Here is a 26,889-nt window from a genome sequence, read left to right as displayed (position 1 = left end):
CATTAATGTATTTTAACTGGAGCATATCACGCTGACGGAGTAGATGAGTGCCCTTGCATTAACCAGGATATGGCTGTTATCCTTTTGACTCTTGAATCAAAGTTCCTCAACAAGAAACAAAGTATGTGCTTATTTTTTAAGTCAATTTTATACTAAGATAATATTTAAAACATCCGTAAAATTCCATTACGTATTTAATTCAAATAAATTAAGGCCATTATTTACCTTAGAGAATTTTATGTAAATTTCCTTACTCTGGATTTATGGCTTTATGTGTTGCAAAATAGAGTTAAGTAGAAATAAATTTTACAGAGTTTTTGTCATCTAAATGCTGAGATCTGGGTGGATTTTCTTTTTATCCTTAGTGTTAAATTTTTGGACCATTGTGGCTCATTAGTTTGTGGTTGGTTATCTACCATACTGTCTTTATGAACTAATTTAATTTTTTAGAATGATTTATCAAAAATTGATTGTTGAAATAAAATATTCATACTCAATTATACTGTATGTAATAGCATTATCCCTCAGCCAGTGTAACACACTTGTATCGAGAATTTATTACAGCTGAGTGCAGAATAATGTCACTCTTAGCAGTTTAGTTACAATAATGGTCTCTTTTGAAAAACAATTGGAGTCTAACTGAATGTTGTTAAATCCTTAGGCCATGGTAAATGTGACTGTGGCAGGTGCAAATGTGATGAAGGATGGTCTGGGGAAGCTTGCCAGTACCCAAACAAATGTGACCTGACCAAGAAACGAAGTAACCAAATGTGTAAGAACTCTCAAGATATCATCTGCTCTAATGCAGGTAAGAATTCTCTCGTTATGAGGATGTGAAATGTGTGGCTAATTGCCTTCACGAACAACTGCCTCCTCTGCCATGAGACCCAAAGAACTGGATGGTGTCTAGCTGCCATTATGGGACATTTTGGTCAAAGACTCCTTTGAAGAATCCCAGTCAAAAGGGGGAAAATGTAGAATAGAATATAAAGTTCTAATGGAATCCAGACTTCCTGGAGCCATGGGGGCTGGAAGATCCCCAGAAACTATTGCCCTGAGATAATCTGTAAACCTTAAACCAAAAATATCCCCTAAAGTCTTCTTAAAACCAAACAATAGTTTAGTTTAGGTCAACTAGTAAAACATGTTTTCTTTGAGCATCATACTCTTTTAAGAACCATCTATATGGGATCAAATTGACCACAGCAACTCAAAAGATTATACAGGAACCTTAGGGGCAGAGAATTGATGTTAACAGGGGAAGAGCAACTCAGAAAGGGGGGATAAGAGTGGTTGCACAACTCAAAGGATGTAATCAATGTCACTGAATTGTACACATAGAAACTGTCGAATTGGTGTGTGCTTCACTGTGTGTGTTCTCAACAACAACAACAAAATAAATACACTTTAGGAAAGAAAGGGTTCTCCTTATATGAAAATTCTTTAGTGAAATATTCAAATTTCGCTTTTTAATGGAAATGTGTAGGCTTGGAGAAATGCTAAACCTCTGAGTGAGGCTGAATTTGAGTATTTTTTTAGAAATGAAATTCAGATAAATCAATAGAAAATAAAACGTCATCTTGCTGAGACTGGCAAGTTTGTTACTCTCCAGCTGTTCCTAACGCATGCTTCACTCAGGATATTCACTGGAAACAACACCCGACAACGTTTTATGTAAATTGTGAAACGTGCTGTTGAATGCTGGATTAAATCTTTTAGAAAGGGTTTCTATGCACTGACTTAATTATTTTCTGTTACAGATCAAGGGTCTTTGAATTTATACCTTACCATCAAACAGAACCAAAGCCTTTTTAGTTTGATAGAAGTTTCAAACTCACTGGGATGCATAACTCAGTGAAGAGCATCCTAACTGACTGATTTTTGGTTTGGCCAAAATATTTTTATATCTCATAGAAGTCACTTAAAAACATTTCTTAGATGCTTACAGAAAAGCTGTTAAGCATTGATTACCAAAACCATATAAAACAAAACAGCTGGAGTTGTGTTTTCAATGGTATTTAGTCAGCATTACTATAATTAAATCCCGTTTTAACATTTGGGCATGTGGAGGCTCAAAGTCAGTTTATCTCAGTCCTGGTTGAACATGAAAATCTGAAGAGGAGATTTATACAGTATCACCGCCCATTGCACCAGCAGAAGACCTAATTCAATTGTTTTCAGGTGTGACCTGGAATTTAGTGGGTTTTAAAGCTCTCCAAGTGATTCTAATGTACAGCCAGGGTCATGCGCCATTGCTCTAAATGCTGAAGATGAGGCTCTGACTACATGAGCGCAGATCTTCCGTCCTGAAGTTGGCGTTGTTGGCAGGGCCATCTGCAATCACAGCCAGGACCTTATCACAGAGCCTTTGATTGCAACAAATTGCTCCATGTAGGTTAAGTTCAGTGAGGAAGTTTTGCTAATAGAAACCAGGGCCATATCCAAAGAGATGTGAATGGATTAGCCAGGGACCATGACATATGGTGTTAGCAGTTAGTGACTTTCCGTGTTTGCTGATATCCTCCCGCCTCTAGTTCTTCAGTCTTTCCTTTCAAGATTTCTGTACCTCCGTTTATAATATCCACCAAATCAAAAGAAAACACACACACGCATACAACCTCTTTCATCTTGAAAATTCACTCTTTTCAAATTTCTTTCAGTAATAAGACTGCAATTCTGTGTTGTTTGTTTCTTAAAATTTCTGTTTTTGAGTGAATCAATGGATGCAAGGCTGAATGGATGAATGGAAGGACAGGTGGAGGGATTGATTTGCAAATCAAATTCAGGTATTTTTTAAAAGAATAATAAATTATAAACAAAGAAGATTGTATAATATATATAGTCAATTGCTGTGCTCATAATTTACTTGGATTTCTTCCCCCTACCCTCACCCCCTTTAACGGGGTTATGATAATCATTCAAAATACAATTGAACTTATTGTTTCAGATTGCTTTTAGTTTTAGTTTTTTTTCTTCTCCTCTTGGCCTCAAGGATTTAGTTTTATCTTATAATATATAGAACATTAGCTTGTTTCCAAAAGACAAAACTATTCAAAAGAAGCGTCATCAGAGATTGACTCTTTTCCTTATGCTTTCCATCTTGTTTCCCCTCATACCTTGTAGGTAACTTTCCTTATTGCTTTCTCCTTTGTCTGTCTGTGTTATATTTTTATAAGATAAATAAATATATGTACTGTTATTTTTCATTTTTTTCCTACAGAAAATGTAAGCATGTTATACTTAGTCTTTTATACTTTGTTTTCACTTCTCAACAATATCTCTTGAAATTTACTCCAAATCAGTTCATAAAAATCTTCATGATACTTTTTTCAGCTGTATAGTATTTGATTGTATGCATTTAACATAGTTTATTTAACCAATCTCATATGTTTGGACATTTAGGCAGCTTCCAATATTTTGAAATTACAACTAATGATCCTGTGAATGACCTGGTGCATACATATTTTCATACTATTGGAGTTCTATATTCTAGGAAAATTGGAAACTGTCAAAAATGAAGTGGAATGCATAAACGTTGATATCCTAGCCATTCATGAGCTGAAATGGACTGGTAATTGCCATTTTGAATTGGACAAGCATACGGTCTACTATGCTGGGAACAACAAATTGAAAAGGAATGGTATTGCGTCCGTTGTCAAAAAAAACAAAAACAAAAACAAAAATTCAAGATCTATCCTGAAGTACAATGCTGTCAAGGAAGATCAGTTAATACGGCTGTTATTCAAATTTACACACCAAGCACTAATGCCAAAGATGAAGAAATTGAAGATTTTTAACAACTTCTACAGTCTGAAATTGATCAAACATGCAGTCAGGATGCATTGATAATTACTGGTGATTGGAATGCAAAAGTTGGAGACAAAGAAGAGGAACTGGTAGTTGAAAAATATGGCCTTGGTGATAGAAACAGTGCCAGAGATCACATGATTGAGTTTTGCAAGACCAATGACTTCTTCATTGCAAATACCTCTTTTAACCCATATAAATGGTGACTATACATGTGGACCTCACCAGATGGAATACACAGGAATCAAATTGGCTACATCTGTGGAAAGAGACAGTGGAAAAGCTCAATATCATCAGTCAGAATAAGGCCAGGGGCCAACTATGAAATAAATCATCAATTGCTCACCTGTAAGTTCAAGTTGAAACTGAAGAAAATTAGAACAAGTCCATGAGAGCCTAAGTATGACCTTGGCCACATCCCACCTGAATTTAGAGACCACCTCAAGAATAAATTTGATGCATTGAAGTCTAATGACTGAAGACCAGATGAGTTGTGGAATGACATTAAGGACATCATACATGAAGAAAGCAAGAGGTCATTAAAAAGACAGGAAAGAAAGAAAAGACCTAAATGGATGACAGAAGAGACTCTGAAATTTGCTCTTGAACATCAAGTAGCAAAAGCAAATGGAAAAAATGATGAAGTAAAAGAGCTGAACAGAAGATTTCAAAGGGTGGCTTGGGAAGACAAAGTAAAGTATTATAATGATATGTGCAAAGGCCTGGAGTTAGAAAACCAAAAGGGAAGAACAAGCTAGGCATTTCTCAAACTGAGAGAACTGAAGAAAAAATTCAAGCCTAGAGTTGCAGTATTGAAGGATTCTATGGGGAAAATATTAAACGACGCAAGAAGCATTAAAAGAAGACAGAAGGAGTACAGTCACTATACCAAAAAGAATTGGTCGATGTTCAACCATTTCAGGAGGTAGCATATGATCAGGAACCAATGGTACTGAAGGAAGTAGTCCAAGCTGCACTGAAGCCATTGGGGAAAAACAAGGCTCCAGGAATTGACATCTCAACAAACGGATGCAGCACTGGAAGTGCTCACTCATCTATGCTAAGAAATTTGGAAGACAGCTACCTGACCAACTGGCTGGAAGAGATTCATATTTATGCCTATTCCCAAGAAAGGAGATCCAAATGAATGTGGAAATTATCAATGTCATTAATATCACACGTAAGTAAAATTTTGCTGAATATCATTCAAAAGCGGCTGCAGCAGTATATCGACAGGGAACTGCCAGAAATTCAAGCCGGATACAGAAGAGGATGTAGACCCAGGGATATCATTGCTGTTGTCAGATGGATCCTGGCTGAAAGCAGAGAATACCAGAAAGATGTTTACCTGTGTTGTATTGACTATACAAAGGCATTCAACAACGTGGATCATAACAAGTTATCTATAACATTGCAAAGAACGGGCATTCCAGAACACTTAATTGTGCTCATGAGGAACCTTTACATAGATCAAGAGGCAGTTGTTCGGACAGAACAAGGGGATACTAAGTGGTCAAAAGTCAGGAAAGTTATGCGTCAGGGTTGTATCGTTTCACCATACTTATTCAGTCTGTATGCTGAACAAGTATTCTGAGAATCTGGACTATATGAAGAAGAAGGGGGCATCAGGATTGGAGGAAGACTCATTAACAACCTGGGATATGGAGATGACGCAACTCTGCTTGCTGAAAATGAAGAGGACTTGAAGCACTTACTCATGAAGATCAAAGATCACAGCCTTCAATATGGATCGCACCTCAACATAAAACCAAAATCCTTACAACTGGACCAATAAGCAACATCATGATAAACAGAGAAAAGATTGAAGTTGTCAAGGATGTCATTTTACTTGGATCCATAATCAACACCCATGGAAGCAGCAGTCATGAAATCAAAAGACACATTGCACTGGGCAAATCTGCTGCAAAAGACCTCTTTCAAATGTTAAAAACAAAGATGTCACCTTGAAGACTAAGATGCACCTGACCCAAGCCATGCTGTTTTCAATTGCCTCATATGTATGCAAAAGCTGGACTATGAATAAAGAAGACTTGACGCCTTTGAATTGTGTTGGCAAAGAATATGGAATATACCATGGACTACCAAAAGAATGAACAAATCTATCTTGGAAGAAGTACAACCAGAAGGCTCCTTAGAAGGAAGGATGGGAAGACTATGTCTCACATACTTTGAACATGTTATCAGGAAGGATCAGTCTCTGGAGAAGGACATCATACTTGGTAGAGGGCCAGTGAAAAATAGGAAGACCTTCAACAAAATGGATTAACACAGTGGCTACAACAATGGGCTCGAGCATAACAACGATCACTGAGGATGGTGCAGGACTGGGCAGTGTTTCATTCTGTTGTACATAGGGGTCATTATGAATTAGAACCAACGTGACGGCACCTAACAACAACAACACATTCACGGCAAATGACTAAAAGTGAGATTGCTGGGTCAGAGAGTAAATTAATACTCAGTGTCACATTTAATGTTTTTCTGTTTTACTCTCTTCTCAAGATCTAAATCTTTCAATTTCACTTTGACAACATCTTTCTCACCTGCTTTTCTTTTAATTCTACTACCACCAAACTAATTCAAGACCACTTCAAAAAAATTACATTTGTCCGTGAGTCCTGTCTCTAATCTTTCCTTTTTTTCTTATCGCAATGGAGCCTGCTGGAAGCAACTTGGAGTAGAAGGGGAAGTGGAGATAAATGGGGTGGAGGTAAGGCTGAAGGGCTGGATGAGATGGAGCTGGAGAATAAGAGAGTTCCAGAAGTCAACTCTGTGGGGAACCCAGAGAGATGAGTCACAGTGTTCGGAGTGAGGTGAAGCTCAGTTGTCATTGCTCAGCGTTGTAGACTGGTGTTCAAGTCAGGGAAGTAATCCTAGAGAGAGGCAGCTCTACTTGGCAGAATGAAAGGTCAGAGCTAAAAAAGATAAAATATGTAGAGTAAAGCAGAAGACCAGTCCTAGAGCCTGAGTTAACAGGCAGCCAAGAGAGAGGCAGTATGACTCAGCATCAACACAGGAGTCTGGCACTTTTGCCTGGGCGTCCATATGCTGTATCTGGGAGGCTGAGTTGTGAATTCTACTTGATGGGTGAAATAGGAAGTCTCTGAGCTGTTGATAAACTTCCCACATCACATAGGAATGGTTCAGATGTGTGGATGGGAATGAGGCTGCCTGTGGGGGATGTCAGTGAAAAGTAGTAGAATTCAGAGACAGAGGCAGTTCCTTTCCATCCTTCCCGAAAACAACTACTAGATACATAGCCCTGACCACATTACACCCCTCTCCTGGTATTCTAAGAGGGAAAATCTAAAACCCATAAACAACGTGCTTGATCTTCTATTATCTTGCGTCAACCTAGTCTTTCCTCCAAACTCAAGCCAGATTCTGCAATTTTCATCAGTACTTTTTTTTTTTTTTTTTTTTACCTCAGGCTCTTAGTTGACATCAAAAGCATTTCTCTGTCTACATTTGTTGGGATCCTATCCGTAGGATAGGACCAAGTGCTAGCTCAAACGTTTACTCTTCTGTGCCTTTCCTCTTCCACAGAGCCAGACTGAGGTTTATACTTTCTATGTAGATTTTGTCACAAACCTATCATCACAAATGCCTTCGCAACATCTGGTATATATACTATGAATATACATATTTCAATATGTATTAGAATATATTTGAATGTACATATTTGAATATATGCGTGTGTGTACATTGTGTTGTTGTTGTTAGGTGCCATTGAGTTGATTCTGACTCATAGTGACCCTATGTAGAACAGAACAAAACACTGCCCGGTCCTGCGCCATCCTTGCAATCGTTATTATGCTTGAGCTCATTGTTGCAACCACTCTGTCAGTCCACCTTGTTGAGGGTCTCCTTTTTTTCCACTGACCCTGTGTTCTGCCAAGCATGATGTCCTTCTCCAGGGACTGATCCCTCCTGACAACATGTCCAAAGTACGTAAGACGCAGTCTTGCCATCCTTGCCTCAAAGGAGCATTCTGGCAGCTTTTCTTCCAAGACAGATTTGCTTATTCTTTTGGCAGTCCATGGTATAGTCAATATTCTTTGACAACACCACAATTCAAAGGCGTCAACTCTTCTTCGGTCTTCCTTATTCATTGTCCAGCTTTCACATGCATATGATATGATTGAAAATACCATGGTTTGGGTCAGGCGCACCTTAGTCTTCAGGGTGTCATCTTTGCTCTTCAACACTTTGAAGAGGTCCTTTGCAGCAGATTTGCCCAATGCAATGATTCTTTTGATTTCTTGACTGCTGCTTCCATGGGTGTTGATTATGGGTCCAAGTAAAATGAAATCCTTGACAACTTCAGTCTTTTCTCTGTTTATCATGATCTTGCTCATTGGTGCAGTTGTGAGGATTTTTGTTTTCTTTATGTTGAGTGCAATCCACACTGAAGGCTGTGGTCTTTGATCTTCATGAGTAAGTGCTTCAAGTCCTCTTTACTTTCAGCAAGCAAGGTTGTGTCATCTGCATAACGCAGGTTGTTAATGAGTCTTCCTCCAATCCTTATGCCCCATTCTTCTTCATACAGTCCAGCTTCTTGGATTATTTGCTCAGCATACAGATTAAATAGGTATGGTGAAAGAATACAACCCTGACGCACACCTTTCCTGACTTTAGACCACTTAGTATCCCCTTGTTCTGTCCGAACAACTGCCTCTTGATCTATGTAAAGGTTCCTCATGAGCATTATTAAGTGTTCTGGAATTCCCATTCTTTGCAGTGTTATCCATAACTTGTTAAGATCCACACAGTCGAATGCCTTTGTATAGTCAATAAAACACAGGTAAACATCCTTCTGGTATTTGCTTTCAGCCAGGATCCATCTGACATCAGCAATGGTATCCCTGGTTCCATGTCCTTTTCTGAAACTGGCCTGAATTTCTGGCAGTTCCCTGTCGATATACTGCTGCAGCCATTTTTGAATGCTCTTCAGCAAAATTTTGCTTGCGTGTGATATTAATGATATTGTTCTATAATTTCCACATTCAGTTGGATCGCCTTTCTTGGGAATAGGCATAAATATGGATCTTTTCCAGTCAGTTGGCCAGGAAGCTGTCTTCCGTATTTCCTGGCACAGACGAGGGAATACCTCCAGCGCTACATCTGTTTGTTGAAACATCTCAATTAATATTCCATCAATTCCTGTAGCCTTGTTTTTCGCCAATGCCTTCAGAGCAGCTTGGGCTTCTTCCTTCAGTACCACCAGTTCCTGATCATATGCCACCTCTTGAAATGATTGAATGTCAACTAATTCTTTTTGGTATAATGACTCTGTGTATTCCTTCCATCTTCTTTTGATGCTTCCTGCATCATTTAATATTTTCCCCATGGAATCCTTCACTATTGCATCTTGAGGCTTGAATTTTTTCTTCAGTTCTTTCAGCTTGAGAAACACCGAGCGTGTTCTTCCCTTTTGGTTTTCCATCTCCAGCTCTTTGCGCATGCCATTATAATACTTTACTTTGTCTTCTCGAGGGGCCCTTTGAAATCTTCTGTTCAGTTCTTTTACTTCATCAATTCTTCCTTTTGCTTTAGCTGCTCAATGCTCAAGAGTAAGTTTCAGAGTCTCCTCTGACATCCATCCTGGTCTTTTCTTTCTTTCCTGTCTTTTCAGTGACCTCTTGCTTTCTTCATGGATGATGTCCTTGATGTCATTCCATAACTCGTCTGGTTTTCAGTCACTAGTGTTCAATGCATCAAATCTATTCTTGAGATGGTTTCTAAATTGAGGTGAGATATACTCAAGGTCATATTTGGCTCTCGTGGACTTGCTGTGATTTTCTTCAGTTTCAGCTTGAACTTGCATATGAGCAATTGATGGTCTGTTCCACAGTCGGCCCCTGTCCTTGTTCTGACTGATGATATTGAGCTTTTCCATTGTCTCTTTCCACAGATGTGGAATTTGATTTCTGTGTGTTCCATCTGACAAGGTCCATGTGTATAGTCACTGTTTATGTTGGTGAAAGAAGGTATTTGCAATGAAGAAGTCGTTGGTCTTGCAAAATTCTATCATTTGATCTCCGGCATTGTTTCTATTACCAAGGCCATATTTTCCAACTACTGATCCTTCTTTGTTTCCAGCTTTCACATTCCAATCGCCAGTAATTATCAATGCATCTTGATGGCATGTTTGATCAATTTCAGACTGCAGCAGCTGATAAAAATCTTCTATTTCTTCATCTTTGGCCCTAGTGGTTGGTTTGTAAATTTGAATAATAGTAATATTAACTGGTCTTCCTTGTAGGCCTATGGATATTATCCTATCACTGACAACATTGTACTTCAGGATAGATCTTGAAACGTTCTTTTTGACGATGAATGAATGCAACACCATTCCTCTTCGAGTTGTCATTCCTGGCATAGTAGACTATATGATTGTCCGATTCAAAATGGCCAATACCAGTCCATTTCAGCTCACTAATGCCTAGGATATCGATGTTTATGTGTTCTATTTCATTTTTCATTATTTCCAGTTTTCCTAGATTCATACTTTGTACCTTCCAGGTTCCAATTATTAATGGATGTTTGCAGCTGTTTCTTCTCATTTTGACTCGTGCCACATCAGCAAATGAAGGTCCCGAAAGCTTTACTCCGTCCACGTCATTAAGCTCGACTCTACTTTGAGGAGGCAGCTCTTCCCCAGACATCTTTTGAATGCCTTCCAACCTGGGGGCCTCATCTTCCAGCACTATATCAGCCAAATGTTCTGCTGCTATTCATAAGGTTTTCATTGGCTAGTGCTTTTTAGAAGTAGACTGCTGGGTCCTTCTTCCTAGCTTGTCTTAGTCTGGAAGCTCAGCTGAAACCTGTTCTCCATGGGTGACCCTGCTGGTATCTGAATACCGGTGGCATAGCTTCCAGCATCACAGTAACACACAAGCCCCCACAGTATGACAAACTGACAGACACATGGGGGAGTGTGTGTACATATATATCTATACACACATACATATATACATACATATGTATGTATGTTTGGTCATCTATTTCTATCTCGTCTGGGATTTACATAATTTTTATTCAGCTTATTATCACCTATAGCAACTAGTACTTTGTCAATAACATAATAGACAACTATAAAATCTAATGACTGATCATGTGGGTGGTTGAAAGAAAGAATGGATAAATGTGGCAATGAAAAACAGGTGATGGTTAGTGAAAAAATGAAATGAGGTGATTATAGCTTTAGATTTCAAATAAACTTTTATAAATTAAGGTAATTTTTAGGGGCAAAGCACAAGAAAGTGAAATTTAATAAAAGTAAATTCACATGAGTATTTTCAAAGTAGACAAGTATCAAATTCGAATTTTACAAACTCACTGTTTTGATGTGACTGTGAGAGAGAAAGACAGCTCAGCTGCTAACCAAAAGGTCGGCAGTTTGAATCCAACAGCTGCTCCTAGGAAACCCTAAGGTGCAGTTCTACTCTGTCCTAGAGTGTCGCCAGGAGTTGGAATCAACTCTATGGCAATTTTTTTTTTTTTTTTTTGGATGAGAGAGAAACTCTTACAGCTAACAGCAAATTGCAAGTGTCCTGGCTAACAAACTCATGGAGAGAGTATGAAAACAAGAATCTTGTTAGGCTTCCTAAATATAAAGTGAGCCTGGTGAAAATATTTTGGAATAAATGACTAGTATATTTAGTACCTTAATGGAAGAGAAAGAAGAACGCCAACTTTCCTGAAAGCCTACGATGTACTAGACACCTGAGTGTTTTTAGGCTCTCCGGTTCTATGCAAATAAGAAATCTGAAAATTAAAGGTGTAAGTAATGACCTCAAAAACATGACTACAGAGGATTAAAACCTGCATTCAACTAAGAGTCTATCTTGGTCCAAAATATAGGTTCTTTCCAGTACATCACATACAAAATTGCCAATAACCAGTGGTTTGAAGCCAAAAATCAAGATCATCTTTGGTTCCTCCTCATCCTTTGCCCTTGACACCTCCTCAGTAATCAAGCCCTGTCTACTCTATCTCCTGAAAATATTCTTCAAGTGTATTTGCTTCTTTCTAAGTTCACTGCCACCACCCTGGTTCAGCCTCTATCTTCTATCCTGCAAACAAATGTAATAGCCTCCTAACTCATCCCCTGTATTCATTTTTGCTTCATTGCAGTTCATTCTCCAAATGGCAACCAGAGTAATTTTGTAAAACTGCGTATCTGATCACATGACCCATTGTTGAAACCATTGCTATGTCCTCTCATTATTCTTGGGTTAAAGTTTGAAATCTTTGACACAACCTATAAGACCTCAATGAACCTCCTTCAGTTGCCTTATGTGAGCTCGTTTCATGCGCCTTTCCATGTTGTTTTCTATACCTCAGCCCAGTTAAGTGTTTTTCCTTCTCATTTCCTCTCTCACCACACGGTCTTTGCTGTTGCCTTTTGCTGGAAGTGAGCCTCTTCATCTCACTTTACTTAGCTTTTTTTTTTTTTTAAACTGGACTTTCAGGTCTCAGCTTAAAAGCAACTTCCTCTGGGACTCTATTGGCCTCTAGGTCTCAAATTAAATCCCCTTGCTGTATACTTCGCCAATACTTTGCACTTCTCCATTTATTTTATCACATTGGCTTCTCATATAGAACTCTGAGAGCAGGATTACGGCTGACTGTATTCCCTAATGGATTTCCAGAGCACACTGTGGTGACTGGTGAATAGTAGAGTCCCAATTAGTGTATGTTGATTGCTGCAATAATTTATTAAAAAATGAAAGATAAGTATTAAAAAATAAGTTCCTCACGTGGACATTGTACCTCTCAATGTTGTTTAAATGCTATTTTACCGTCAGTGAAATTACTCTCAGGGAATGTAATCACATCCTTATTCTTGGCAGGGTATGTGGTGTGTTGTAGACCAGATGACTCAGTGCTTCTGTAGCATGCCAGATTGCCTTGGGGTTATGCTGAGGTCCCAGGAAACTATGCCGAAGAAAATTCCTTTTCTTGTCCCATTTTCACAAGAATATGTGTCTCGGGTTAACAATGGGAATGGGAAATTTTCAGAGGGCATCGAAGTTTTTTTTTATTTATGCATCTGTTAATGAATTAATTCCACAAATGATTATTTTATGCCCAAATACTGTGCAAAATATTGAACAAATACTGTTGAGGAAGATAAGCAAGTTCATTGTCCTTGCCAAAGATTTGACTTCTCTGCTTTAGTTCAGTTCAGACTCCAGGTGTAATCAGAAGATATTGATTCAGGCATTGATTGAATTGGTATGTGCAAAGTAGCTCTGTTCTTGGGGAGGTCATGTTTACATTCATGAAATTGTTAGAGGTCCATAATAATAGCTGTATTATTGCTATAAAAATATCACTATCCCGTAATAATCTTAAGAACGTCTTGTTCTCTATCTCATCATCTCATCCCACCCACAGAAGTACGTAATTGGAATATTAAATTGATTGATTTGAATTGCCTACCATCTTGAAAGAGATAGGATGAAATGTATTAATTATGATTTTTTCACATATAGCCAACACTCTTTTCTTTGTTTTAACGGTTTAGGCACATGTCACTGTGGCAGGTGTAAGTGTGATAACTCAGATGGACATGGACTTGTTTATGGTAAATTTTGTGAGTGTGACGACAGAGAATGCATAGATGATGAAACGGAAGAAATATGTGGAGGTATGTATATTAACTATTCAGAAATTTATAAAACCACCCATTTTTTTTTCACTTGTTCCATTTTACTTTTATCTCCACATAAATTTCTGCACTGAGAATAGCAATTTAGTCTGAACCTATATTTATTTGGAAAACACTCCATATGAGGAGTTGGACTAGGGCATTCAGAAGAGACTGGTACTTTTTAAACGCAAAACCAGATTGTCCCCAGAGGCGAGCCCAATGGCAGCAGTCCCCAGATTACAAGCAAGTTCCATTCCTAAATCTGTCTTTAAATCAAATTTGTAAGTAAGTGGGAAGAGTTAGGTATGGTTAGTATCTAATGTAAGTTAGCCAAATGTTTATCTTAGCATATGGTATATAGTGTACATTTTTATGCACAAATAACTTTAAAGAAACAATACCAGATACACTAAAACATTTTCAACATAATAATACAGGAATACTACTAATAATGTTTTGTTGCATGCTGGGAGGCAGCATCTGTTTGTTATTGCAAACCATTGTATGCACATATACCTCTATTTTAAATGTAATAGGATTGAAAGGGGTTGGTTTGTAACTACAGGTTGTTCTTAGGTCGGACTTCATAACCCAGGGAATCCTGCAATTATGGCAACAGGCCAACTGCCTAGCTCTGAAATCTTCCCAGAGGTTCTTGATATTTCTTGCCCATTAAAAAAAAAAAAAAAAATGGGGTTTTAGCTGCGTTTATTTTGTCTCTTTTCTCCTAATCTCTCAATTCCGTGCTTTAACTTCATTTTCTTTCCCTTTCTAAACCATAAACCTTTAGATAGTTCATAATCCTATGTCCTATTGGGGGCATCCATGGCCAATCAGATTGCTAGGCTAGAATTTAGCCCCGTAGTACTTTTTCATGACCTTTTTTTTCTGTGTGCCACCATTACTCAGTTTGTGTGTTATACCAATTGTATGCTTGGTTGAGCCAAGCACTACAATAAGTACTTTACATTTATTATGTTAAGTTTTACAGCATCATTCTAGGGTAAGAATTATTTTTATCCACACAGACAGATGTGGAAACTGGTGCTTGGATAAATTAGATGGCTTATCCAGGGTCTTTTAGCAGTTATGGATGAAAGTGGTAGTTAGACCTAGGTCTGTCTCACCCCAAAGACTGTGCTCCTGACTCCTCACCATATAGAAGAGCTTCATTGCCCAGGAGTTTATATTGCTCCCATGAGAAGAGCCCTTTCTTCTCACCTCCGGTTTCTACCTCTTCAGTTCACCTAACTCTGCAAGCCTGATCTCAGAGTTTCCGTGGGCTGGCTAGGCTGGAACAGGGAATGGGAAGTAGAAAGTGATGCCAGTCACTTAGTTCAATTCTTCTCTGCAATTGTTAAATGTATTTAGCCTGGTTACCTCTGGCCTCACCTCTTTGCTAATCAGCAATTGCTTTTTTTACTCATCTCCGATAGGATTTCATTGACTCTTGTCCTGCTTGTGGGATGGAATAGAAGACTATTTGTCCTGGAAGGATTGGGGGCAAATGGGGCTAGAAGAACCAGAAGACCCTAGAGAAAGTGTCGCTGACATAAGACAAGCTTGTCTCAGTTTACGTTTCTGTAGGGTTGATTGCTGTGGCCATCCAAAAAAATACCCACTGCCATCAAGCCTATGCTGACTCATAGTGAGCCCATTGGATAGAGTAGAACTGCCCCATAGGATTTCCAAGGCTGTAAATCTTTAAGGAAGCAGACTGCCACATCTTTCCCCCATGGAGCAGCTGGTGGGTTTAAACCACCAACCTTTCGATTAGCAGCTGAACACTTAACCACTGCGCCACCAGGGCTTCTGTGGCCACTCAGATGCTCTTATCTCAGACTCTTTTTTTCCCCTGTCACCTCTGTTGCTGTGCTACCTACCAGTAGAAAACAAACACAAAAAACCTCTGCCTCATTTTTGAAGTCAGTGGCCTAAGTTAGCTGTAGCTGCTCAGATACAAATCTCTGAAAGGGCTCAGTCCAAAATAATTAGAACGCTGAGATAAATCCACCCACAGAAAGTATGCTTCAAGTCCTCTTGATGTCTCCTATACGATCATTACAGATCAAAAAGAAGGAAGGGAAGATGCTTTACAGAAAAAGGATTCAGGTGCATACAACCAAAGCTAAGTCTATTTGCACGTGTGATTATAAACATTTAACTTCAACAACACAACAGGAAATGTTTAACTCCAGACCTTTCAATTTGCTATTTCCATTTGTTAAAGGCTTAAGCAATTTCATGGCGCAAATTCTCTGACGGAATACCACCAGCACTCCAGAAAATGTCCTCTGGGGTGACATTGCTGAGGACTGTAGATCTTTACACTTGTTATTAACATAAACCAAATCTGTGGAGAGATTATTCTGCAGTCCATCAGTGAAGCGATAGAAAAGGGAACGTCCTTGGTCTGCCGATTTACCCTAAGCAAAGAATTGTATTTATTGTGGGTTATTTATTGTCCTCAAGCTTATATGTTATTTCAATTATCCTGATGTTAAAATATTTTCACTGGAGCTATGTGTATATTTGTTTAATTTTCCTCACTGAGATGGCAGTTCTACTCTGTCCTCTAGGGTTGCCATGAGTTGGAATCGACCCGACAGGAATGGGTTTGGCAGTGAGTTACTTGCAAGCATATCTTTACCTAATTTTTGTTTCCTTACTCACCCTTCTGTAAATGGTTTCTTAGTAACACCCTAATTCATTACTGATTATTTCATAAATATGAAAAGAATTTGGAGGTCAGGAATGTAGGCTTATCATCATTGGTTAATATCATTGTAATCATTGCATATGATGAGGCATAGTATACAGTAGCCTCTTGGGGCACTCTAACCCATCATTTGCATCCCCTTGGCAATTAGGACAGGAGCTTGATTGTGAGGCCAATGGTCCACTGAGCTTTATGACTCTAAATGAGTAGTAAACATTGATTTGGTTGAAAATCTGTTTTCCGTGTGGTAGAACACAATCAGCTGCTAACCAAAAGGTTAGCAGTTCAAATCCACCAGGCACTCCTTGGAAACTCTATGGGGCAGTTCTACTCTGCCGTATAGGATCGCTATGAGTCGGAATCGACTCAATGGCAGCAGGTTTTTTTTTTAGAACACAATAGCTTGTGGGACACAGTTGAGTGGAAAAATGAAATATTTCTTTTGGTAGAAATAAATTATTCAGTCATTAATAATGTACATCCAAGTAAATATGCACTATTGGTTTCTCAATAGTTGGTTTTGAGTGAAATGTTTTTATGGCTCATTCAAGAAATGCCCTTAGAGTGAATGTTTATGTATATTTGAGTTTGAGGCACACATTTGAGATTCCAAAGTAATATACTTTCAGTCTTTCATGATGTTTATTTTTAAATACTCTTACATTAATCAATTACCTGGCTAGGTCAAGTTAAAGGACGCTTTTTGTTTTCTTTCCTTGTGTGATTAGGTAAGTATAGACACAACCATGGTGTTTGGAGGGCAAAACTATGTAATTTGATTATTTTAAGCAAGGAATGTGGAACAATTATGTTATTTCAAAAGATGAAGATGTTCAGAAAGAGATAGAAAGTTAACTCTGCCGTTAAAAGTTGCTTTTTTTCCCCTCCCTGTATAAAATTCATTTTGGGTAAAGGCCATGGAAAGTGTTACTGTGGAAACTGTTACTGTGAGGCTGGTTGGCATGGAGATAAATGCGAATTCCAGTGTGACATCACCCCCTGGGAGAGCAAGCGAAGATGCACTTCTCCAGATGGCAGAATCTGCAGTAACCGAGGTGTGTCATTCATGTGTCTTACTACGTAACTGAGAGGAAAACAAAGCTCTTAATTGTTAATGCTATCTCTTTCCTCTGTATTTCCTTTCCTGTGGGAGGAAGTCGTCTTTTAAAGTCATTTACTTTGATATAAATCAATATTTACTATAAAAAACAATCTTTCTTGTTTTTTATTGAGAAGAAAACACAGAGATAAGAAAGTTGCTGTCATTCTTTTAGCTTCACTGAACAAATAGTTAACACAGGAACTGTAATTTCTTTGGCAGCCACCCAGAAATAGCACAATACTGCTAAAAGGCAATTCTTGTAGATACTTCTGTTAAATGTCTCTTGACTAACAGAACTGTCTATAGCATGAGCATGTAATCATCCAGAGAGCATTCAAAAAACTCTCCTGTCTTAATTATGGGTAAATTGAAGGCTTGGTTGAGACACAGAATTGATGTAGGCTCATTTAACTTCTATATGCTATGATAAAAATGTGATACTGGACACAGTTAATATAAAAACTAGGCATCAAGTTTAATATTTTTCTTCACAAAAAAAGACAACACACAGCCCTATGGAATTTAGACTGACCTTAGACACGAGTTTAAAAAACATACTGGTACACCTAGTCCTCACTCATTGACTGTCTTGTTATCTGACATTTTGCATTTATGACAATAGTAAAAAATCTACTATCCAACTATTTTGTGCGTTAATGAGGTACATCTGTCAGTAACAAATGCCAAGGTGGGAGGCAAGAGTAACGCTGTCTGGGATGGTTAAGGTTATGTGTCAACTAGACTGGGCCATGATTCCCAGTAGCTTGGCAGTTATGTAATGATCTAGTCATCCCCCGTTTTGTGATCCGATGTGGTCATCCTCCATTTTCATGTAACACCAATTTTTGCATTAACAACCTAGTCTTTGGAACCTAACAATGTCAATAAGTGAGAAAGGGGTGTATTGCTAAATATGATTTAAAGCAAGTTTACTAACTGTTTGTAACAAACGACACAGCTTCAAACGCTTAAAAAAATTCCCTGAAAATAGTTATCAATATCCCCTTCTTTATGCTGGACTTTGCCTATCTGATGGCATAAGTAAATGGTCATACTTCCTTACATAAAATTATAAAAATCTACTTAGCTGAAAATGAGTTGGAATTGACTTGACAACATACAACAACAACATAAATGAATGATACATTCGAATAGATAATGTTCACGTGGAGAGACTTAACACACAACCGGTTCTATCCTTTTAGCAATTAACCTAAGAGAGTAAAATGTGCCACATTTGTAGCCAGACAGGAAAGAAATATTTTGGAAATCTTTCTGAGTCCACAAAGCTAAAATGTAGTTATTACTTTTAATGGTTGTGTGGAAGTCCATACCACGCATATCCTATTACTGCAGTAATTCCCCATTGATTGGTATTTAGGTTCGTTTTAATTGTTCAGTAACATGAATGCCACCACATTTAAATTCCTGAACATGTACATTGGTGTACTTTTCCTTTCTTTTGGATTAATTCATTGAAGTGGACTGCTAGGCCGAATAATAAAGCCATTTTAAAAAGTGCGTATTGTGAAATAGCCACCCAGAAAGGTGTTACCAGTTTATCCTTTACTTAGAGTGTAGGAGAGTACCCCTCATCCCGCACCCTCATCAACTCTGGGTACGAGCAGCCTTTTTCACCTCTACCAACCTGTCATCCCAAATCATTCTAACTCAGTATTGTTGTTTTATGATCCTCCCCTACTCCTTAACAATAGTGGGTTCAAATGGTAACGTTTTTCATGAGTATTTACCGTGATTATTTCTCTGCAGAATTCCCTCTTGGCGTTTTTTGCTTTTATCTGTTTTGCTTTTGGCATATCTGTCCTTTATACATTAATTTTGTAAGAATTTTTAATATATTTGTGGAAGTTACTCTTTGTCTTTTACATACATGGGAACTATTTGTTCCAGCTTTTGTAGTCATTTGTTTATGACATTTTGTTCCCAACCCAACATTTAGATCTTTATGTAGTTAAACCTGCTTCTTTTCCTTTTAGTAATTCTGCTTGTGGGTTTTGAATAAAAAGGCATGTCTTTCTTATTTGGTAGTTTATTTGATGCACTTAAATCTGTAACTGACATTTATTTTGGTATAAGAGTGAGAAAGAGACTTAACCTTATTTTACCCTAATTCAGGTAAGTGCTGTCCTAATTCCTAATTTTAATGATTAACTTGTTCTCCTAAAGACAATTACTGATACTCCACACAAGGTAAATATGATTTATAACTGGGCATTTCTCTGCTCACATCTTCAAATGACCAAAGATAGATCCCTCAGCCTGATCCCCAGGGTCTTCTATAACTTGGGTTCATCTGATCTAGCAAAACTGCTTTTTTTTAACCTTAACCTTCTGCTCCAGTGATAGAGGTCTCCTCAGGATCCCCATACCTCTTCCTTTCCCACTTTGTTATTCTTGCTTTTTTGATTTTCCTTGAGTCATTCTATCTCCCACCTCTCTGCATGACTGACTGGTCTATCCCTAAGTGCTCCAGCTCACACTTAGCCTCCTTTACCAAAACATTCACAGCATTTATGCCCCAGTTTCCAAGTAGTAGTTCTTATACTTTTATGGTTTGCTCATTTTTCCTTCATTAACTTTCCTTGCGTCAAATAGATTGTGAGCTTTTTTTTCAGGGTAACGATTGTCTCTTGTATTAATTGACACATCCCACAGTCTTGCATAATTATAGACATAGATAATAACTTTTGCTTATTTCTTCAGAAATCTCTACTATCGACTTTAGATGATGTTTTTCCTTTATAGAATATTTTGTATTTAAATATGTGAATTCTCCAAAACCAATGTAAGCAACAGAAAACACAAAGCGACATTTAAGATGCTTTCTTCTATGATTTTTCTTGACAAGACCCATGTAAAATCCTTTTTCCCACCTAGGGATTTGTGTGTGTGGTGAATGTTCTTGCCATGATGTTGACCCCACCGGGGACTGGGGAGATATTCATGGAGACACCTGTGAGTGTGATGAAAGGGACTGTAGAGCAGTTTATGACAGATATTCTGACGACTTCTGTTCTGGTAAGTACTATCCTAATTTCTAATTTTAAATAAGACTATTCCAAGTTTCATTCTGATTCTCACAGAAACTATAAACCAAAAAAACCAAACCTATTACTGTTGAGTTGATTCTGACGCATAGTGACCTTTATAGGACAGAATAGAACTGTGTCCCGTAGGGTTTCCAAGGAGCAACTGGTAGATTCGAACTGCTGACCTTTTGGTTAGCAGCTGAACCCCTAACCACTGTGCCACCAGGGATCCACAGAAACTGTACCCCCAAAACTAAAGCCATTGCCGTAGGGTCAATTCCAACTCATAGCAACCCTAGAGAAAGAAGTAAATCTGCACTTGGAGGCATTATATATTTACTGTACTCCTACTAGTAACTTGGGAAAGCATCAGAGAGTTCACACTTTTGGCAAACACTAGACATGAAAGTGTACCCACTCTTTTACAATTAATCTGATTTTTCACGAGGAGAACCAATAGCTCTCTCCACTCTGAGAATACAAAACTAGAATACAAGACTTGATGACAATGAATAGGATAGCTACCATTATTGACATCTATATAACCACATTAAAAAACTTAGGATAATTCAATTCTTGGGGATATTTTTATGCTCTAATACATGGATGCAGTAGGTGGTGGTTCCATGGTAGAATTCTCACCTTCCATGCAGGAGACCCAGGTCCACTTCCTGGCCAATGCACTTCAAGCACATTTACCTCCCATGTGTCAGTAGAGACTTGAGTGTTGCTATAATGCTGAGCAAGTTTCAGGGGAGCTTCTGGGACAAGATGGACTAGGAAGGAAGGCTTGGCAATCTACTCTGAAAAAACAGCCAACGAAAGCCTTGCGGATCACAATGGTCCATGGTACACGGGGTCTGCATGAGTTGGCAGGCAGCTAACAACAATACTTGATAGAATTTATACTAGCGTTATTTTAAAAATCTAGTCTAGAATTGATTGTCAATTAGTGGATTGAATTATTTATTCCATAAATGTTTGTGGAACAGATACTATTTGCCAGAGTCTAAACTATGTCTGGAGTATTGGACCCAGTGGTGAAAGGGACAAATATGAGCCTTAATTTATGGACCTCACAATCTAAATGCAAAAGAATAAATACATCCTGCTAGAATTTCTAATGATTAAAAGCGGGGGCTTTTGGGGGTGGGGGGCAGTCACATTTAACTGAAAAAGCATCTTTTAGTAGAAATGAAATTATGGATTTTCAGTCTGGTTATATTTGACAATCCAGACATCAGAGACATATGCGTATCCCTCTCTTTAAGCTTGACTGCTTGGCTGGCGCTTGGATAGATAGGAAGCTCCGCTGGTCCCCTGAAAGTTTGCCAGCAAAGGGAGATAAAAGAGCTGCCCTGTTTCATTATGGCTATGCAGCTTCAAAGGCTTTTCTGGCCTAGCCAAGGGGAGTCTGCTGCTAAAATTTCACACTCCAGGAGGGTTTCCCTCTCTGATTATCCCTCACACTTGGGAGGATTCCTTAAACATTTTGTCAAGGCTGTCTTCTTGGGGGAATGCCCTTTTCAGAATTTTCTACTATTTGTTACATTTTCCAGTGTCCTTCATTATCATCATCATCAAAGCAATGATAACAAAGTAGCTAACATCTATCAGTGGGTTCTAGACGGCAGACTCCGTGCTAAGCACTTTCTAGATTGTTGCCTTTTTTCTTCATAAAAATCTTGGAAAAAGGAAATATATTTTCTGTTATTTTACAACTGAGGATGCTGAGACTCAGGAAAGTTATGTAACTTGCCCAAAGTCCCAGAATTAAGGCATAGAATCAAAGCGTTAACAAAGTCTATGAATTCAAGAAAATTTAAAGGTTATTATTTTACTGAATAAAAATCTGTTTAAAGTGCGATTTAATACACCAAATATTCACTGAGAACCAACTATGCCAAGGGCACTGTGTGAAATCCCAGGGCATAAAAATATCAAAAAACATAGGTTCCACCCTCAAGAAATTGACCGTTTAACAAAGAAAACTGCCACATAAACACACAATTTTAACGTACTATGGTATTTTTTTTTTTTTTTAAATTTTTTTTTTATGGTATGGGAGATGTGTGTATTTATGAGCTTGTTTAATTATCTGGTTTAGAAATGGAAGACATGGGGGCATAGCAGTGAACAAAATAAAATCCCTGCCCTCATGAGTTTCCATCCTTGTGGTGCAGGAGAGACAATAAACAAAATAAATTAGTAAAATACCTAGTAGGTTCAAACCAAACCTGATGCCCCATATGGTTTCCAAGGAGTGACTGGTGGATTCAAACTGCTGACCTTTTGGTTAGTAGCCAAACTCTTAGCCACTGCGCTACCAAGGCTCCATATAACAGGTCAGCGCTGTGTATTTTTCATAGCCATAATACGAGAGATTAAAATGGGGCAGAGAAGAGGGTAGAGAATGTTGGAGGATGGGCTTGTTGGTCATTGGAATTAGGGTGACCAGGCACCTCATGCAGGTGGTGCTGTATAGCTCAGATCACAATGCACCTGGGGTCCTACCTCGAAGGGTATCCTTGCACTTCAAGAGAGATGAGCAAGGCACTCCACGCAGAGACATTAGAGGCATATGATATGTGCTGGGGACAAGAATTAGCTTGATAATTCCAGAATGTGCAAGTAAGGAAGAGTGTGGTAGAAGTTCCAGTTAGAGAAACATGAAATGGAAGAGTTTTTGTCTAGATTTTACTCTAAAGACAGTGAGATTCAAATGATGGTCTCGAGCAGGGGAATCTGATAGTCACCAGTTTTCCACTCTGGTTGTCTGGGTAGATGTTGGTGCCATTTACTGAAATGGTGAATATAGTAAGACATTATTGAGTTTGCTTGCAAACGTATCAAGTAGAAAAGATCGATGGCAAATCAAAGTTACTATTGTTGAATATATTATTCTGAAGGGTTAGGGCTGAACATGAGAATTTAGAGTTATTAAAACTATACTGGGATTCAGGAAACACCATTTTAGAGTCTCATTTTAAGATTGTATGTGCAATAAAATATGAATTCACAGGATTGTAAAATAAAAACGTAAAAGAAATAATCGAGATATATATAAAGCGTAAGTTAATGGCTTTCTTATATGGTGACTTTGTTATATAAGGTACACTAGTCCATGCTAAATTCACGATTCTGGTTTGGCAGCAGGGTTGCAAATTCAAAATAGTCACCATAGTAGTGATCATTCACGGTCCGAAACTTGCGTACCTGTCATGATCAGAGTAAACAAGCTTATAAAATCGGTATAGGCAATCGAGTTAATATTCTAGTATTATAAATCATAAGCTGTGATGTCTCTTTTTCTATACACGCACACACACGTATGCATGTACCTGCACGCACATGTGTGCATTTGTGTACTGTTCTGTCTCACTATGAAAGAGCGAGAGCATGGAGTGAAGATGGGTAATGACACTTCAATCCTTTTATAAGTTTAAAATTCCTGTTGCATGTTACCTAGGATTAGAGTTATTACTATCACTTGGGCAGGTGAAGGAAATTCTGGAAGCCTCCATGAAATATGTAATTGTCAACTTTACTTGCTCCCCTTTCTGCCTTCTGTCCTGTTTTCCATTTTCCTCATATTTTCGTGCTTCCCTGTCGTATAAGGTTTCAGAGAAAGTTAATTGATTGGAATTGGACAGATTTGGCTTGTTGTTTGGTGGGTTTTACCATGAAAGGCGTTTAGGAAAGAATACTTAACCCATTCATACATAGTTTTCATGCTGTGGGTATAGACAGGTAAGAGTGGGGGAAAATGATAGGGTAATAGAGTGTGGTTTGATCAGTAAGACACAGGTTTGATAATTGTGATTTAATAAACACGTTGGTTGAAGTGAATGCATGTGGCCAGCCCTCCACAACCTGGCTCCCAAACTTAGGATGAGAAACTTAGGAAGGGAGAAACATTAATAGAGACCCTACCATGTTAGATCATTACCAAGTTTTCACACAACTCATTCCATTATATTTTCACACTAGCTCAGGGAAAAAGACATTATTATCTACACATTAACAGATTCAGAGGAAACAGGTTCAGAGAAATTAAGCAACATGAGAAAGTTCACACTACTATTAAGTGTCATCTAAAAACTCACGTAGTCCAAATGCTCATGGTGATGCAAAGAAAAATATTCCATCTCACTTTATTTCGGTAAGGAAGAGCTGTTCTCTGGATGCTTAAAATTCTAATAAAACTTACTTTTGTAAGCTTCTGTCAACATTACTATGATCTGGGACGGGTATCAACCTGTGGAGTGTTTCTCCATTCTTAGGGAATCTGTGGAATTTTCTCTTTTATGCTGAAGGAGTTCTCAGTCTTTACAATTGTCCTAATTGCCAGTCTAAGTTACACTGTAGGAAGGGTGCCATATATTTGATTATTGAGGATGCTAATAATACCTTTGTCTTGTGAGACGGAAGTAACCCAAATACATCAACATTCTCCAATGCTTTATGCAAGGGTGGAGTGTAGTAAATCTCATAGGAAGTAGTTTTATTTTTAGCTCCTATTCTTTCTATACTGAGAGAATTTGTCTTATTTAAATCCAAGAGAATCTCTGCATAGATTAGTTTAAATTGGATCTTTCCATTGACATTCACATTTTATTAATTCATTCTTCATCCATCCATCTATCCATCCGTCCGTCTGTCCATCCATCCATCCATTCCCCCTCCATTCGTCCATCCATCTGTCCATCCATTCAAAAATGCATTCAAAAGTGGATATTTTGTGCCTACTACATCATGTGTACAAGGACATGGAAAGTACCTCCAAACAAAAAATAATTGCTTCTTTCATTCCTATGTATTTTTCATCATCTACATGGTACATGTATGTGTGGGTGTGTGAGTGTGTGTGTGTATCCATCCTGACACAAACAAGACTCATACACACACAAATATACATATACACATGCAAAGACATACATCACCTCAAAGATGATGTTATTGACAAAATTCAAATGCAGCTGAAATGATTGGGCCATGGCTAGCTGTCCCAAAGTTGTATTGATCTGCTTTCAGTTTGTCACTTTAATTCTCTGAGCTGCTCCACTGAATTTGCTTCCTGATTCTGAAGTGACTCCTTTATTCCTGATAGTTGTTTATGACTTTGGTCTATTTTCCCAAATTTCTTACCTGGAAAAGTACTCTCCAGTATGACCTTAAACTCTGCCTTTTAACTTGTCCTACCTGCCAAAATGATGAAAATATAGGATTGGCCTGGCTTAGAGAGTTGCATTAGTTATGGAAATTGAATCATTTGACACAACCGTGTTATATGGGGAAATTTATTACTGTGGATTAGAAAGAAACTGAAGGACATGATTAAATATAGTAGGCTTGCATTATCTTGAAAAGAAAATCAATATATCAAATGGATGTATTTATTAAAATGGCAACTACTCTCTAGATCCAGTTTATTCCCTTAAAGCTCTTCCCTATTGATAAAATTTGTTTTGATATTCACGCTAATTTTTGAGCAGCTACTTGTAAACATCAGATTCAAATTCAGGGACTTTTTTTTTTTCCATCATTTTAAAAGAAGTAATACACCCTACAGCAGAATAGTATCTATCTGGAATAGATGCAGCTACATTTGTCCTCACTGATGATGTTTCTAGAGTTGGAATCATTTAACTCAAAAGAACACAATGATTAAAAAGAAAAAAAAGTTTTGGTGTCAACAGCCTCTCCTATAATGACTCAAGAGCTTTTATAACTCTTACTTTTCCAGCATGGCCATAATGCCACTCAATGTGTGGTCATTCTGCAAACCTCCCTGACCGTATGGTAGACACTGGGCAACAATCATGTTTATAGACAGGTGGATCATATCAACACCGAGTACCAAGAATGGAAGCATATTGTTCTTGCACTGTTATGTGTGTTACTTATTTATTTATTTTAATGCATGCTCATAGGTCTTTTGAGAGCGATTTCCTTATTTGAATTCTTCTGATGATAACAGGGATCAACAGCAAGACTCTGTATCTTTCATCTCTATCTTTATGATTTCCTGCCTACAGAGTTGAAGGGAATACTTGCTATATTAAAACATACATGGATTTGGCAAACTTAGCCCTGAATTTGAGGCTGATGTGATAAAATTCACATCATCTAGTTGTCTTGTTTTAAAGTGAATTGAGAAGAGGCCCAAGAAGGGGAAACAGTGGAACATCTAGATCAAGAGTGCAGATCTACTAATTTCTTGTTTTATGGCTTTTTTATGAGACCATGTCTGGTGGTACAGTGGTTAAGAGCTTGGCTGCTAACAAAAAGGTAGGCAGTTCCAGCTGCTCCTTGGAAACCCTATGGGGGCAGTTCTACTCTGTCCTATAGGGTAACTAAGAGTTGGAATCAACTTGACAGCAAAGGGTTTGGTTTGGTTTATCTTCTCTAAAAGGTTCAATACCTCAACTATCAACAACTTGCATTTCTAAGTCACTTTCTAACATCACAGATTAAATGTCACACAGGATTTCATCTAAGAGTTAGTTTCATTTAAAGTTGGATCTAT

At 38.1% G+C, this 26,889-nt stretch overlaps 1 protein-coding gene across 2 annotated transcripts in view; it reads left to right on the top strand.

The window, feature by feature from the left end:
* ITGBL1 (integrin subunit beta like 1) overlaps positions 1-26,889 on the top strand; it is a 261,503-nt gene that overhangs the window by 132,439 nt on the left and 102,175 nt on the right. Inside the window, exons 3-6 of one of the 2 annotated variants that reach the window (XM_003413966.4) lie at positions 662-808; positions 13,364-13,486; positions 17,123-17,263; positions 20,209-20,349. In XM_003413966.4, coding sequence (XP_003414014.2) covers positions 662-808; positions 13,364-13,486; positions 17,123-17,263; positions 20,209-20,349 — 552 coding nt within the window. The remainder of the gene's footprint in view (positions 1-661; positions 809-13,363; positions 13,487-17,122; positions 17,264-20,208; positions 20,350-26,889) is intronic. The other variant, XM_010594004.3, reaches the window with a different exon arrangement.

Source organism: Loxodonta africana, chromosome 23 (genome assembly GCF_030014295.1).
Source record: "Loxodonta africana isolate mLoxAfr1 chromosome 23, mLoxAfr1.hap2, whole genome shotgun sequence".
Classification (NCBI taxonomy): Eukaryota; Metazoa; Chordata; class Mammalia; order Proboscidea; family Elephantidae; genus Loxodonta; species Loxodonta africana.
Note: the sequence above shows the minus strand (reverse complement) of the source record. Positions and strands in the feature narration are given on the sequence as shown.